Source organism: Cavia porcellus, unplaced genomic scaffold (assembly GCF_034190915.1).
Source record: "Cavia porcellus strain 051 isolate PalLab524CR breed Dunkin Hartley unplaced genomic scaffold, mCavPor4.1 scaffold_25, whole genome shotgun sequence".
Lineage (NCBI taxonomy): Eukaryota > Metazoa > Chordata > Mammalia > Rodentia > Caviidae > Cavia > Cavia porcellus.
This window is the reverse complement of record NW_026947508.1, coordinates 51,917,234-51,934,054: the sequence shown is the minus strand read 5'-3', so window position 1 is coordinate 51,934,054 and position 16,821 is coordinate 51,917,234. Positions and strand designations below refer to the sequence as shown.

Here is a 16,821-nt window from a genome sequence, read left to right as displayed (position 1 = left end):
GTTTTCATAGCAAACTCACCAAGTTGAATTTAATAGTGCTGTGATGTTTTAACTAATAGTCATAATTTTAGGTGATCCAATAATTTGTAGTATTTCTTTTCTCCCTGGCACAGGATCCCATATTGTATTTAGTTGTTATGTCTGGTTAATTTCTTTTAACACGTTTCCACAACCTGTCTGTGTCTTTTATTGCCACTTTGAAGAATAAAAGCTCTCTCTCCCATTTGGAAGGGCGTAACCTAATCAGATTCCTGACCAGGGCACTACCTGATCTTGCATAGTGATGTTCTGTTTTTCTCAAGGGACTGCTTGCTATCCATCTGCCTCTCTTGGTTGATGTTAATTCTGATAAACTAATGAGGTGTTGTCCAATTTCTTTCTTTCTTTTCTTTTTTTTTTTTTTTTTTTTTTTTTTTTTTTTTTTTGTACTGGGGATCGAACTCATGACCTAGTGCTTTCCAGGCAGGCTCTCATACTGCTGAGCTAAATCCCCGGCTCCAAGTGTTGTCCAATTTCTACACTGTATATTTCTCTTTTTTTTCACCCTTGGAACTCATAGTAAGTGAGAAGACACTTACAGATCTACAGATGGGGACCTCATCCAAAATTTCTCCTGATTCAGCATCTGCTGTTAATTCTTACCTGAGTACCCCTTATTCTTGTGGCTGCAAAATGCTGATTTTATAACTCCAGCACTCCCTCTGTGTCTACCAATCAGCACTTGCTCCACAAGACTCTGCCTCCCTGTCTCCCCATTCATTTCTCTGACTGCATTTGTATTTATCAGTATGGATTTATGAGTTTCTGTTTTTTCAGTGGCTTATTATTTATTATTACCCTTAATCATACTGTCCTTCACATTGTTTTCTTCAAAATGCTTTTCATGTCCATATGCCATTTTCCTTGTCATTTTGATTTGGTTTGAACAACTCTTTACTTTCAGGGAGAAAAAGTATTTCTGGCTTATCTTGCACCTGCCTAACCTCACTCTGAACTCCGTCCTTTTACAAGGAAGCACTGGTTCCTTTTATTAGAGAATGTGAGTAGGAGCTATACTCCTAAGTGCATACTGTCCCAACTGTGACTTGGGGGATGTCTTTGCTTCTAGCTCCTTTTAGTGGACAGAACTATGAAGTATTTTCAGATGAATATATACATATATACATTTATATAAAAAGCATGTGTATTTTGTAAGTCCTGAGTTTCCACCAAGACCTCCAACTTCTAGTCTGTTTACAGTATTCCATCTTGCCTTCTTCTTTCCATAATTTAACCTCTCTTCTCAGACCAAGATTCCTAAGAACACCAATACATTTACTTCCTGAGGGCAATCTTCTAACACATCTAAAGTTGTTTCAGAATTTGCTTTATCTGTACCACTACCAAAGAAGCCAGGCCTGCTGGATTGTATTTGGGGTTGTCACTTGTGCCTACACCCGCATAGGACTGAGTGTATGCATCGAATTCTGTGCTCACAGGTTGCTCGATTAGTTTTTGCTCCCAAGCCTTCAGAGAGCATGCTTATGATGTGCATTGCACATACAATTGGATTAATAAACTTTTAGATTTAAGATTCCTCTCATTTTCCATTTCTGTTCATTTAATTTTTTCAGGTATAGCATTTACCTGAAAAAATGTAGAACTTGTTCCAAAAGCTTTACTCTGAGATGTGTTACCCGGTGCCTCATCCTTCCTCCTCTTCAGTCAGTCACTGCCCCACCCAGGGATCTGCCCCACCAAAAAACAGATCTTCTGGATTCTGGCTTATTTGTCTTGTGTTTCTGTTTATAAAGATAAGTCCTGTAACTTATGTCTCCTGCACTCTCATGCAGAAGGTAACAAGCTGTAGATTGAGCTAGACTTCTCAAGTGCTTTGTAAGTGCCCACATCTTTTGGACTTGGCAGTGCTGGTGCAAGTCTGTGGGACTTGCTGATTAATGGCTTGTTCTTGATGCCTTACACTTTGGCTGCAGCTGAGTGGGAAGCCGCAGGTGACAGAGCATGCAGGTAGTGATGCTCAGGTGTTAATAAAGGCCTGGCTTGCTGCCATGTGGACCCTCGGCCTCAGGCAAGGGGCTTCTCTCCCCATCTGGTGTCAGGGCTGCCTTGTTCTCTTATGCTGGGATTTGCATTATCCTTTGCGTATCACAGAAGACTTATATCAAGCCATTGGGAGTTCTGGTTTATTTTTAAAATTGAGATGAAATCCCTATAACATAAAGTTAATTATTTTAAAGTGAGATTTATTACATTTATTACAGATGGTTTTGTGCTAGCATCATCATTGTGTTGTTCCAAAGTTTACTCACCTCTTCAATGAAGACCTTGTGCCTATCAAGCACATATGTCACCGGGCTCTAACATGCCCTGACCTGTCTCCATGGATTTGTCTCTTTTGGATGTTTTACAAAAATGGAGTCATATAATACGCAGTCTCTCTTGGTCTGAGTCCTTCCCCTTGGCCTGATGGTTTAGGGCTCATCTATGTTGTAGCCCGTGTGGGTACCGCAGATTCTTGATGATGTATGTTATTCCACATTTGCTTTTTCACCCATGGATGGTCACTGGGGCTGGAGTAAAGCTGAGATGGGAAAGTGGCTTGTGCTCTGCTGCTTGCTAGCCATGTGATCACAGACAAGTTCCTAACTTGACTTGTGTCTTACTTTCTTCATATGTTGACTGAAGATCATAACAGCTAAGTCTTACAGTGGTTAAGGGATTGATCGGTAGTGTTTGCAAGGCTCAGAGCATGGTCCCTGGCACATAGGGTTCCTTGGTAAACAGCAGCAGACTCTCTCTAGGATCATAGGAGGCGACGGCTGGGGAGGGAAAAGAGAAGACAAACTTGCTTTGTACTGTGTGTTTTAGTGTGTGCTGTCATAGCTGCAGAGACGTTCATTCTTCTTTTTTTTTTTAAAGTGTATCTGTTTTCTCTTCAGTATGGTTTGGTGTTTGGGCCCCCACTCCATCACTGAACATGGAGTTTTACATTTTAGAAGCAGTTCACTAGAGAGAACGTCTGTAGTGGAATGTTACATAATTCACATTTAGATTTGAAGAGCTCATTATAAAAAACCTGACACACTTCAGGAATATTAAATTACTGCAGATTGTGTGGAGCAAAGAAACATTATTGAAGCATTTCAAAATTCTAGACGAGCCTGAATTTAACTGATAGGGTTTCACAGCTTTTACTGGAGAAAATGATTTGAGTTGTCACATGATTTCTGGCCCTGGAGGACTTTAATCTCCTTAATTACAAAGAAATGAATTTCCTAAATAATTTGGAGTTATTTCACAGCACTTGCTCAACCTCTGGCTTTTGGAAAATTAAAGGGGATGCAGAGCTTGTGTCATGTGCCTTCTCTGCTGCAGTTTCCTTTTTAAAGTTTGTATGCAGAATGATGCTGGTGTTTCCTTTCCTCATTTATATAGAAGTCTGCTTCTAGACTCCACAAATAACACATGTAACAGTTAAATGGAATCATATTTTGTCAAGCAAGTAACTCTGGGCATAACCATGGAAGACTGAGAGGTGTTCTACTCTGGCTTTTAAAGCTAAAGAAGAACAAATAGTCCAAATCCAATCTATTTTTACACACTGGCTGTTTGATAATCCTCAATTTTATGTAAAATCTATATATTTCAGCTCATTTCTGTATATGTTAATTAGAAACTTACTGTGTAGAGGATCAGCATGATGGAAAGATCTCAGATGCTGTCACTTCTGTAATTTGTACTCAGGAAACTGCCTTACCAGTTGCCAGCTCTGTAAAGTCCAACTAGGACACGCAATCAGGACATGTGTGATAGAGTAAGTAACTCAGGAAAGTGTGCACCTCATATTAAGTGCATGCTTGGAACTGTGGCAGGTATTCTTGCAGTTATTTTGCATTTGTGAACCTATGTGATTTTTACAACACTCCCATGGATTTGGCAGTATTAGTCCCGTAGTAAAGATGGGGGACACGAAGGAAGAGTAGAGTGACCTTCTCAATATCACATGGTGGCTCAAGGACTGAGACTAAGAACGTGGCCAAGACCTAGTCCTATGATAGATAGAAATTCCATATTAGTACAAGGATTGGAAACCTCTCTGCTTGAAATTTGTCTTTTGATTTGAACTCTGAATGTTTGGCAGAAGGTCAGGGCAGACTTGACCAAAGGGATTTCCCAGGAAAACAGTAGTACAAGGAAGAAGTGAGAAAACAGCAAAGTGTATATTACATCCCTACTGCACTTGTGCATTCCTTTAATATTTTGGCTTTGTTGATTTCAAGCCTTTTTGCCTTTGCACATGTGTAGGCTTCTGCCTAAAACAATCCTTCCTTCATCCATTTCTTCACTCTGCATATGCTTATTGAGAACCTGTTGGTCCTTTTCCTTACTCACGTGACAGAAGCATTATTCTTCATGATTCTGCAGAGGAGGGTTTATCCTGAATGCAGCTTTATTGACTTTTCTGATCAAACATGAATCTTTGCCCTTTTATCACCAGTCTGCTTGGTGTTTGCACCTGTTTTAGTTCTGGTCACGTATGTGTGTCATTGTTCATGTGACTGACACTTTTGCCAGGTTGAGCTTCTTTAAGGATAGGAACCAGACTTTGACTGTGTCTGTTTTCTTAGCCAGCATGTTGCTCAGTCAATATGAACAGCACTGAGGCAGCATAGATTCTTAGTAAGTATTTATTTCAATAAAACAATAAATATTGTAGATAAAAATTAATTGTGCTTCTATAGAAGCGAGTCAAAGACTGTCATCTCCTGTGGGATGTGGTCTTTGGGGAAGAGGAGTAGGGAAGGAGAACTTGGGGCCTGCTGTAGATGAATGGTCCAGATATGACAGAAGTCCTTGTCTTCTGCGGACGATGCCATAGATGCCATTCTGGTTTTCTGCTCTCTAGTTGTATACATACTTCCCCACAGTGTCCTTTTAAAGCATAGCTTATTAAAACCAAAAATTAAGTCAGATATCTTGGGTCAGTGGAATGTTCTTCATACTTAAGCTTTATTTTATGTAGCCTTTATATGAGACCATATTTGATTGTCATGATGATTAGGTTTGGGTTAGTATTTTTTCTGAGCTGACGCTGGCATTCAGGGACAACTCCACAGAATAACCCAATTGTAATTCTGTGGAATGAGTTCAGAATCAGCTATGCAATTTGAAGATCCATCTCTCCATTTCTAGTAACTTTTCTTAATATTTTAAAAAAAACGTGGGTAGGAGTGATATAGTTATTTTCAGCAGAATTCTTAGATATAACTATCAGACAGGTAGTCACCGGGAAAGACCAGTGACAAAGAGATTAAATTTCTTCAATTTAAAGGAGATCAAATGAAATAATGTATGTGAATCAGCATAGTATCCAGTGGGTGCCTAGTAAATACCAGCTGTAATTGAAGTGGCTGTGTTATTGTAATTACCATATTCTCCTCCAAGCTTTGCCTGAACTTAATAGTACCTGGTATTGTGCAATGCATATTTATTAGGGAATGAATGAAATGTGTGTCTGCCTGCTCCTTTTCTTCCCTTTTTCTCCCCACATTAAATGCTTGTCTGCTCTTATAGCTGGGGGAAAGCTGACATAAAAATTGGCTTGCTGGAAAAAATTTCAGCCCCATTTGTCACCTTACCCTCGGAGCCTAAATGCGTGTCTGCTCTATGCCCCTCCCACGCCTGCCAGTGCGGGCAGACCGCAGGTCACTCTCCTATGCCGGGACTCGGTCGAGCTTGGCTGATGAATGGCTGCCCTATCCTTGGCAATGACCCCATGGGGTTGGTCAGGAAATACGTCTTTGTGATATTTTCTGGGTGGTGTCTGCTGCTTGACAATAAGGAGCATGAGATATAAAGAGTGTGGTTTTGCCCCTCTTGAAAATTCCAGAGGTTAAAGATCTGTTCTTCGTTACCGAGTGTGAGAAGTGGTTTTGCAGATCAACTGCCCAGCTGTTCATAGAAACCTACCCACTGGCTTTATGAAGCTGTGTGGGCAGTTTGCACACCAAGCTTGTGGTCTCCTGCTTCCTGTGTGGTTGTTTATGTGGTTTCTGTTTTACTTCAAAAGAACCAGTGTTCTGACATCCTCTTCCCTTGGTTTGCAGCACTCCACAAGAGTGAATGACATGTCCAGCTCGGGGTGTCGTTTCTGAAGGGAGGAGCCTTTCTCTTGGAGAGGATCCTCAATGAGCCTGGCCGAGGCCCTGGAGCTGTGTGAAGTGGACTAAGGATTAAGTAGGATGTCAACTGAGACAGAACTTCAAGTAGCTGTGAAAACCAGCGCCAAGAAAGACTCCAGAAAGAAAGGTAGGGTAAAATTCACTGCCTTCTTTATGATTTATTCTGTGCAAGACTGAAGTTTTTATCTCTGGAATGATATAAAGAAGTGTACTTATGATTGCCTGTGTTTTTAAAGTCACTTGGTGCGTTAATGTTCATTGTAGTTTTATGACACTGTCTTAATCCCCAGGAAAAATTTAAAGTTTTTTTCCTAATATACAAATCCTTCTTCTGAATATGCCGTGTACCCATCCTGCTGGCGTCCTCTCCCTGACGCTCTCTGTTCCTCCGAGGTTAATGCTCCAGGCATTCTGCTGTTGGATTTCACCTTTGCAGGTACCCATGTGTCTCAGATTCTGTGGCGCCAGTCTCCTGCAGGGCTTCTTAAAGTGCAGATTATTGAGGTCCTTCCCTGATTCTGTGGGTCTGAAGCAACCAGCGACTTGGTGTTTCTACGAAGTTCCCAGGCTGTGTTGGTCCTGCAGATCCAGAAGCAACACTTGAAGAACCAGTGGCCTGTGGCTATAATTCTTCTCCTTGTTCGTCACTTTCTCTGTGCTGCCTGTTGCTCATCCATCCACCAGGTTGACGGTAGTAAAGTCTCCTGGCAGAGCCCATTTGTAATCTCAGCTGGAGTTGGTGGCTTCTGTTTGTTTTGATTTGGTAGCACATTGTTAGTGTTTCAGTTTATTAACATATGCCATGTTTTGTGGGTCAGCTATCCTGTAAACTCCCTCCAAGCTGGTGTTCTCCTTTACTGTGTAAATCCTGTACAGGTCACAGAGAGTGCTGGACAGATGCAGATAAAGATTCCCAAGCTGGGGGTGACAAATAAATGACTGTACTTTCTATGTTTTGGACAGAATTTGATCGCTTGGCTTTGCGACCCTGCTTTTTAGTGAGCCTGTGCCCTATTGTAATTACAAGTAAGCTTGTGTGTGTGTGTGTGTGTGTGTGTGTGTGTGTGTGTGTGTGTTCTCCCTGTGGTTTCAGCATTTCCCCTGCCCTGTCTGGAAAAGGATTCAGAAAATTCTTTTTCAGGTTTTAAAATCTGTCCACCTGGATTTGCAAACCAAGATACCCCTGGCCGCTTGGTTGAGTAGTGATTTGTTCATGATGTCACTGTGTGTGTCTAGTCCTGTTTTGTGATGGTGATTGTCTGAAGCTCTGCATACAGCAGGGGACATAAATGTGATACCAAAAAGCTCTTGGACTGGCAAACTGCCAGAAAGCACCATAAATTTTGTTTTTCATGTTTATTTGAAACACAGACATTTTGAAGGAAGTCTGTTTTATTTGCTGAAACTTGATGGAAACCTTGGATTTTTATGCACCATAGTATAAGAATGATAGAAAGCAAGTAAGTGGGTGGGAGAACAGTGCTGGAGAGAAGACCTGTGTGGGAAGAATAAAAGGATTTGGAGGCCTGGTGTTGTGTTAGAATTCAATTGCTTTATCAGTTGAAACTGGTAAGTTACATTTTACCTCAACTTTAACCATTCCGCTAACCTTGTGCTCTTGAATGCTTAATGCATTACAAATCGTATCTTAGTGCATATTTTTCATTATTAATTTTAACATGCAAAACCAGAAGCATTGTAAAGAGAGGATGCAGGGTTTTGGGACACTGGCTTAGTTGGAGATTTGGGGGGGGGGCAATGAAGGTGACTCTTTGCAAACTTCTCAGTTTTACCTCCCAGGAAGCTTTAAATTAGAATAAATACATGCAATGAATGCAAGACATAGGTAAAAAGTCTGGCTATGCAACACCCTTACTTCTTCACCTCTGTAAACTTCATTTTCTTTTATAAAATGAGCATGTGATATGATAAACCTCAAGGTTCACTAGGAAGATTAATTGAAATAAAATAAAACACTACAAACAGCATATGTTAAATGCTTAATAAAGATTATCTATAGTCTTCTTTTCTCTCCCTTTTCCCTATCTCTTTTTCTCCTACTTTCTTTATCCTTTCTTTTTCTGCTGTTTTCTTTCATCCCTCCCTCTTTTCCCTATTTTTCTCCTTGCATCATCCATCCACTTTGGTGGTTTAAGCAACAAAAAGGCATTTCTCACAGACCTGGCAACTTGAAGCCTGAGATCTCTCAGAGTGCCACCCAATTTCATTCCTAGAGTGAATTCTCCCCTGGGTTCTAGATGACTGCCTTCTAGCTGTGTCCTCACTGGAAAGGCAAAGAGCAGAACCCTTTCCTCTTCCCTCCTTCCTCCTTCCCTGTCTACTTCCCTGTCCTTGTTTGCCCACTGTGTCTGTCACAAGGGCCTCGCTCTCCTGACTTCATCTGAGCTTCACTGCTTCCCAGACATCCTGCTCCTGACCATCTCCCTGGACTTGGAGCTTCACCCAAACTTCAGGTGGGACCTGAATATTTAGTCTGTAACACACTGCTTCTTTCTCCTCTCTCTTCTCTCCTCCTCCTCCCCTTCTTCCTCATCATTTCTTCTTCTTCAGCCCATTTTATAGTCAGAGAGGTCTGAAAAAATATATTGTTGGTTTGTTACACAGTTTCATTCTACAGTTATTTGCAATTGTGCACTAGTGATAAATAATTTTTTATGGGAGATGTGCTTTCTGGACCAGGGTACCCTGGAATCGCATGCATGCATTAAAAGACAAAATGAACTGCAGGAACCAGACTATTTCATTCTTGAGTCCTGCCTACTGTGTTAAACAAATGCTGCTGAGTTGGTCAAAATATATAGAACTTCAAATGGAAGAGGCAGTGTACAGTTTGATCTTGAATCTTGAATGTAAAAAATGTTGTTGAATTCTTACCTTCTTCAGAACTTCTTGGATTTTCTATAGATTCAACATAAAAGCTCCAGTTAAGTTTCTGCATGTTTCAGTCCTTAAGTACTTAATCTGTTTTCTTGTCTCATTGCATTGACTGGGGCTGTCCGTACAGTGTTTATAGTATACTTGCTTCTGAATTAATGAAAATGCTTCTCAACCCATGTAAGAGTAATATTTAAGTTTTTTCTAAAGATTCATTATTAGTTCATCCAAATGTAATTTCTAGGAGGCATTTTTACACATTGGATTTTTTTTTTTTTTTTTTTTTTTTTTTGTCTTTTTCCTTTTTATCGGTACCGGGGATCGAACTCATGACTGCCTGCTTGCAAGGCAGGCGCTTATGCCGCTGAGCTAAATCCCCAGTCCCCTACACATTGGATTTTACCACATGTATTTTCTTTACTTATTTAAACTGTTACATGTACCTATGTGTATGTGTATATATATATATTCTTTAAATTTTTTGTTATGGTGGATTTAAGTAGTAGATTTTTAAACTTTCATTTCTGGGGTCAGCTTTACTGTTCACAGTATATTGTTTTCTGTCCCCTGCTATGTTTGGTTTGTAAGGTTAACAATGTCCTTATCTGTATTCATCGACATGATTGTCCTGTAACTGTTTTCTTAGAAAATTTCGTGCCTTGTATTACTCAGTTATGTCCTCATATAAAGGTGTTGATAAAAGCAAAAACTGAATCATGCATAGGCCTCTTTCTGGAAAAAAGATATTTCCTGTTTGGTAATCTCATTTAACTTTTTAGATGCCATATGTGCTTATTACTGAAATGAGAGAAGCCAAGTAATCATGTATATTCTCATGCAGCAAAAATAGCTGCCATTGACATTCTAAGTTGCTTCCTTTTGGACTGGCTTTCTAGAATACTGCGTGCTTGAGTCATCCTATTCAGACCCTTTTATATCCTCCTTTGTTACTTGATGTTATATCCTACGCGCATTTCCTGCATCGTTTCGTGATATTACAGAATAGAACTTTTCTCCCTTTGGCAAGATTTAGATGATTCCTAGTTGCAAGTGTTTTATTTTCTGGAAGAGAATGCCTGGCGATGTGTGTCACCTACCATGAGAAAGAGTGGTGTAAAGAAAGTTCAGAGCCCCTCAGAGCTTTTCATAAGCCGTCACCTGGTTCTTTACCCCAGGCTAATAATGAAAGCCAGGGCGGTTTCAAATACAAGTCACACAGGGGCATATTTCATCATAAAATGAGTTTCTAGACAGGCTATGTGTGAGACATAGCTAGAGTATTCACAATTCAAATAAGAGGTGGAAGCAATGAAAAATAAAGTTATTTTCTTCATTTCATTTTGTTGGATTGTACCACTACACATAGCACTTGTCAAGTGATGTCTGCTGCAGGAGTGAAATTTGATGCAGGCTCGGGGAAAATAGTGCATATTTTCAGGTTCATTACCTGCCACCAAAGGGGAAGAAGGAGCTAACTTGGTTCTTGTTATTTGTAACCCCAGTATTAGGGTATCCATGGGAGGCTGTGATAGAGGAATGGGTCCCCTGGTGTGCAACAGATACTGTGGAGGTTGGTTCCTAAGGCAGCACCATCTGGAAGCTTAGTGTAGTGGAAAGAGTCCTGGCTTTAGAGCCAGCCAGACCATGTGTGGTTTCACTTATCTTTAAAGAAGGGTGTGTGTGTGTGTGTGTGTGTGTGTGTGTGTGTGTGTGTGCGCGCACGCATGCACATAGGTGTGTGTTAATTCTTTCACTCATCTTTAGAAGGGTGTGCATATCACCAGATCTCCCAGGCCATTGACTCTGTAGGGATAGTTTTCCTGTCTTTTTTCCCCTGAAATTCAGCATTGTCTCATATTCTAGAAACTCTGAAAATAACCTTTCTACACTCTGGGACAATCAGTTAACAGCAGCAGCAGCAACAACAGCAAAAATTGGTTTATTTTCTTCTCCCAGCAGGATTTTGGCCCAAGAATCAAGGCCCAAGCAACATTAGAATAAGGTGGTGATCCTGAGACACATGCTTCTTCAGGATTATATCAGACTGAATCTGAACCCTGGTCTACACATCAGTTGCTGTACTAACTTGTCGCAGCTTCTTGGAAAGCTCTAGCTAATTTAGGATAAAGAATGGTTTTGGAAATGCCATACTCAAGGTCCATATGCTGGCCAGTTATCCCAAGAAAGTAACCTTTGCTACTACTGGCTTACTGCTTAGGAGCTTGCAGATGCCTCTATATGTGTGATTCCAAGGGAAGATGTTTCGAAAGAATCTCTTTGTCTGGCTTGCTTGTGATAGGTCTCTTGGTGTTCCTTCGTGCAGGGAGGGATTATCAGGATGTTGGTTGATGTGGCTCCTGGCCTTGGGCACACTGCACCTTCCTGCCATCACCTCTGTTCTCTGAGCTTCAGTTTTCTCAGCCACGAAATAGGTGCGGCAGCAGTGTGTGCTGGGCCAAGCTTAACTCACAGGAGAAGCATAGTGAATTATTTCATTCTTTTTTTGCTATCATTTGTCTATCCCAAGGCATGAGTCCAGCCAGTGCTTCATGTTCAGGAAAGAGAAATCCCTGAAGCAGAGATTCTGACACCCTGTAATCTGTGCTGTAGTTAGAAATTTTTAGATGAGGGGAGACCTTGCTGCTTTTCACAGGTCTCATCCTTCCCTCAAGAAATAGGTAATTTCTCTACTTCACTACTTTGATTCTCAGTCTATTATCCTTCATAAAATGTATGTATTTTACTTTTACTCCAAGTTACTTGTATAAAAGTATTGCATATTTATCATGATGAAAAAATTCTCAGTGAAACTTTTTATTGCCTTCCCCCAACTAAAGGCAAGCAAACTTTTACTGTAGTAAATACAGGTAGCACAACACACTGAAAGGCTTTGTATGGCAAAACACAAGTAAGTAAGTTCTTTAGAAGCTGACGTGCATGAAACATCACAAAGAACTAGTCTTTAGGGGGAAGGTTGCTCCAGGTTCCCCCCAAGAGTAGTCAGAGGAGAGCAACTTGCCAGTGGTCACTCTGATGTTCAATGGTGGAGCCAGAACAGGAACCCAAGAATGACTCAGCCTTTCTACCTCACTAGGTTCCAAATGGCTTGGCAATTATTTGGGATTAACCTCCTGGGCTTTGTGTGTTTGCTCTCTTTACTTACAATGAAGACTCCTGTCATTTAAACTGAAGTATGAGTCCAGGCTCGGCATATTTAGAGTTGCATTTGGTAGGGTTGCTTCTTTATCTTTCTGTGCCTCAGCTTCTTCTGTAGAGTGGAGGTCACAGTAGTATTTATTTCAGGGTGAAACAATGGAGGTTCTATATGAAACACCTCAAACAGCACTCCATACAGGTGGATCCAAACCAATAAACTTTCCCCACCCTCTGGTTCAACTCTCACCTGCCTTGGAGGCAGCAGGAGAAGGTTTCCCTTTCTCCAGAGGGATCTGGTGATCCCTGAGAAAAAGGAGCTTGCCTGTCTTTAAGGGGATGCTTTTGCAGGACAGAGAAGTTGAAAGGACATGCAAAGGAAAGCGAACCATCCTGTGGAGCCACGAGCATTTATTACTAGCTGTTATTTATGCCTCACATGCTAGCCATTTTGGATAAATTGTCTCTCGTAAGCCAGCCTCTTCCATCATCCCACAGACTACACGAGAACATACTGTCCAGCGAGATTCAGACTCGCCCCAGCTCTCAGGGCTCCTTTGCAGACATCACAAAGCACAAGTTCTGGCCATGGCTGAAGCGCTTTCTGTGGGGGTTTCCTGGGTTTGAGTGTTGGCGAGTTGAGAGATCTGAAAGATTAGAAGGGCTATATACTCCTTTTGGGGGCAAATGGGCATGGGAATTGATTGGCCACATCTTGTAAATTTATGGTGTTATTCTGTCTTGGCAGGTATTTGATCTTGTGAGCTGATCATTCTGTACTGACTTTGTGATTTGCGGGCTTCAGAAATTCAAAATCAAGGATTTAATTACAAGAAAGCATCAATCTTTCTGAGGTTACAGTGGAGCTCCTGGGCTGAACGATTTGAGGGAGGAAGAATGGTTTTTGGGCCAAGAAGTCCAGTTCTTTATGGAGGGTCTGACTGAGCTTTTACAATATGTGATAGAGAAAGGCTTGTATGGTGTCTGTGCTCACGTGGTCTTGATTTATTACAAGACTCTGCACTCTGCGTGGTCATTCCCTGAAGGCAGACTCATTTCAGGTTTACTTGGCACCCTACCTCAAGACCTCGTTTTAGGTGGTTCCCTTGCAGGAAGTGAGGGTTTCTTCCTGCTCTTCTTCACTCCCTTTCCTTTTTGAGCTTCTGTAACCCCAGCAGCATACTGCATAAGACAACACACTTGGACACGTGGGCCCTGCCTCCTTTGTGACTCGTCTCCTCTTGCCCTGTGCCACGCCTAGCTACTTTGTGGGATGCTCTGATGACATTTGTTTTGATCGCTCCCTCTCCTTTGGATCTTCTCTCTCTACGTATTGACCTGCCTACTCTCAGCCACTGTGTTAACATTTTGCTGTGCCGGTTCTCAGTTTATCAATCATGGATTGTTTGTGCGACCTCCTACATAATTTGCACGCCTTTCCCCTCTACGTCCCCTTCTGGGTAGGCTGTCTTCATCTCTAGCTGTATTGCTCTAGCCTTCCAAAAATGGTATTGAACTTTGAATTCTACCATCTCCCACCTTCTGTGGACACTGCTTACTAAATTGAGGGTCTGATCAAGTCGCACTCCTGCTCTGCCCTTTGGCCAGGACTCCTGCTGCTTTCAGGGTGCAGTCTGCTTATCTTGCCCCCAAGAAGCCCTCTCTCTTCTGACCCGTCCTCATCTCCCAGGCCCATCTTTCTGTTTTCCCCTGATCTTACTCTTCTCAGTGGCTCAAGTGAATTAGTTTCACTTTTCTGATGCTACCATGTTGATTTTCACACTTGAGGTTCTGTCCTAGCTTTTGCTTTTCCTCCAAAGAATACGTTTTTTTCTGTGTTCTTTTCTAAACTGACTACATATCCTTTAGTTGCAAGTTAGATGTTACTTTCTCTAGGAATGCTTTGGTGACCCACTGCAACCCAACAGCACCATCCTATGAGCTCTCAAGCTTCTCATGCTAATCATTGTGAGTTATTTTAAGTCTATGTTTACTTCTCGTTTCTATCATTAAGCTGGTAGTTCTGTGAGTGCAGGGAATGTTTTTTAGCCACTTCTACCATAAATGGTGAAAGGCAGAGGTGTTGAATCCCTTAGTGAATGGGAGAAAGAACTCATGTTTAAGAAACCCTGTCTGACTGCACTGGATGTGAATGTCCCATAGCACTTTGGATCTGCTCAAATCATCAGGCTTGCTACAGTTCTACAATATTATTTATTTACTGTCGGTGGTGTTAGCTATGTGTTTCTAGCACAGTGCTTGGCACAAGGTAGGCACTCCATAAATGTTTATCGAATTAATTACCATAAAATTCAGGAGCGTGATTTGCATAAGAAAGAAAATTCAAAACTAAGACATCTCTCCTAAGAGCTGCCTCTTGAGATTCTTACTATGTGGCATTCAAAATTCCATCCATTCAGTGAGCTACTTCTCCGTTCCTGATGTGTGTCCAATCACGTCAGGTGCTGTAATTTAGCGTGATGTGGGCCATATTGGTAGTAAGAGCTATAAGATTTGCCATATTAGTTCATCCCACTGCTTCATTAAGCTCAGTGTGCCGCCGCTGGCAGTGGCTGGACCTGAATTTTGATGTTTGGAAGAACAAAGCCTTTAGCATTAGCCCTCCAAGTCCTTGAGTCAGGTTAAGTGTATTCTCCTTCTCGGAGTTGGAGAGTTATCATCTCTTCAAAGAATCAGTAAATGACCCAGAGCACATTGTTTTATTCTCTTTGTGTGTTTGCTGAGCAGATGGGAATCCTAGGTGTCCTGGGATTTCAGCAGTCCCCTCCTGTTGTGCACAGCTTCCAGGCTGGCCCAGGGGCTCCTGCTGCAAACTGTGTGTGCCCACATGGTCTATCCAGAAAACATGTGTTGGTCCAGAGGGTGAAGGTGAAACAGGAGCAAATGCCTGATGGTCATGCATTCATGAGCTCACATTTTCAATTTAAGTTTGAAAGCGATCCTTAGACTAAATATTCCTGTCTCATAGGAGGGGCAACTGAGGCTCAAAAAGATGTACAGCCTGCCTGACATCACAGAACTTGTATTTGTACCTGACCTGTCTGACCCCAGATTCCTGCTGAATTGGGTGTTCTTTTATAAAGATGAGTTTTGTTTGGCATGCAAGATGTCTCCCCACACATTTCATCAGGAGCACTTGGAGGCTCAGAGGCCCTCAGAAGGGAGGGAGTGACAGCTGAATGCATGACGTAGGTAGAGAGATGTGAAAACGCTGGCGTGGCCATTGGGGAAGAAGGAAGCGTCTTCCTGCCAAGGAGGATGCTCAGCCCACAACGTTTTCCAGATATGAAATGGTGAAGCAGAAGCATTAAGGATTTTGAGCGTACATCAGCCGAAATGTGGAATGCTACAAGAGAGCATCATTGCTGGATTTTAATTTGGAACAAGCAGACCAGGGAGTTTGATAAATCTCAGTCTATGGCTGCTGTCTTCAGCTCAGTTCACCTTCCCCGGAGTGCCCCCGTGGCACTGGTGCTGAGTGTAGGAGAGAGGCAGGCTGGGCCTAGTGGCAGCCTCCTGTAATCTCCACACAGGGGCAGGAGGACTGCACATGTGAGCCCAGTCTGGGCACCTCAGTAACTTTCTGAATCCCTGTTTCACAAGAAAAACTTGAGACTGAAAACATCACTGAAGAATACAATAAGAAAGTGCTGGAGATGTAGTTCATTCAATCCAATCCAAGTCCTATAAAAGTTAATTCATTACATAAATAAAGAAAATAATGTGTTTTTAAAGGCCCTGGGATGAAGTTCTGTGCAGAGGAACCCAGGTTCAATCCCTAGTACTGGAAAAACAAAACAAAACAAATTTTTTTTTTTTTCCCTCAGCTCTTTGATGTAGCAGGCTTTTAAAACCTCAGGTGTTTACAGATAGGGAATGCAGGAAGTTGGAGAGGCAAGGCACAGTAGAGCTGGAAACTCAGCTTCTGATGGCTCCGCAGTTCTGCCTCACTCCTCAGTGTCGCCCCTGTTTTGTGTGCCCTGTGCGCACCCTCACGTGCTACTACCTCAGCTGCACGGCCGTCCTTGAGCATGCAGGCGTGTACTTCAGTGCTGCTTGCAGCCTGGAAGAAAGCCTTCTGTCCCCTCCGCCACACAACTCATGTGGTGTTGCTGTGACACTTCCGCGGTGGTCCTCTTCACTATATGGGATTAAGCCTCTCTCTCTCTGTGGTTCTCAGTGTACTGTTTTTACCCAAGGCAACATATTGGTTTCTTTCTTCGTTTGATCAGAATTACACCTACATACTTTCCTTCCCTGTTGTGTCCTAAGCCAAGATATGATGGCAGTGGCAGTGTCCTCTTATCTGTTGCATCCTGACGTTCCCTCAGAGTTGGTAGGAAGAGAATTACAGTTACCAGTGGGGAAAATGGGAAATGACAGGAAGTCTCTGACTGCTAAATGCCAGGCAGATAATAAAATATCTAAAATCTTCACAAGATCATTATGAGAATGGTAACGCTTCCATTTTTCAGACGAATTAACATACTCATAACAGTAAGTTCAAAGTGACCCATTGTATAAATGGAAGAACTCAAATTTTAAAAGTCTTGTCTTAATGATCCAATGC

General features: G+C 41.9%; 1 protein-coding gene across 11 annotated transcripts in view; it reads left to right on the top strand.

Moving 5' to 3' along the window:
• Positions 1-16,821, top strand: part of Dab1 (DAB adaptor protein 1) — a 1,082,808-nt gene that overhangs the window by 824,667 nt on the left and 241,320 nt on the right. For all 11 annotated transcript variants that reach the window (XM_063236576.1, XM_063236569.1, XM_063236573.1 and 8 more), the window contains one exon: positions 6,108-6,309. In XM_063236576.1, coding sequence (XP_063092646.1) covers positions 6,243-6,309 — 67 coding nt within the window. In that variant the 5' untranslated portion in view covers positions 6,108-6,242. The remainder of the gene's footprint in view (positions 1-6,107; positions 6,310-16,821) is intronic.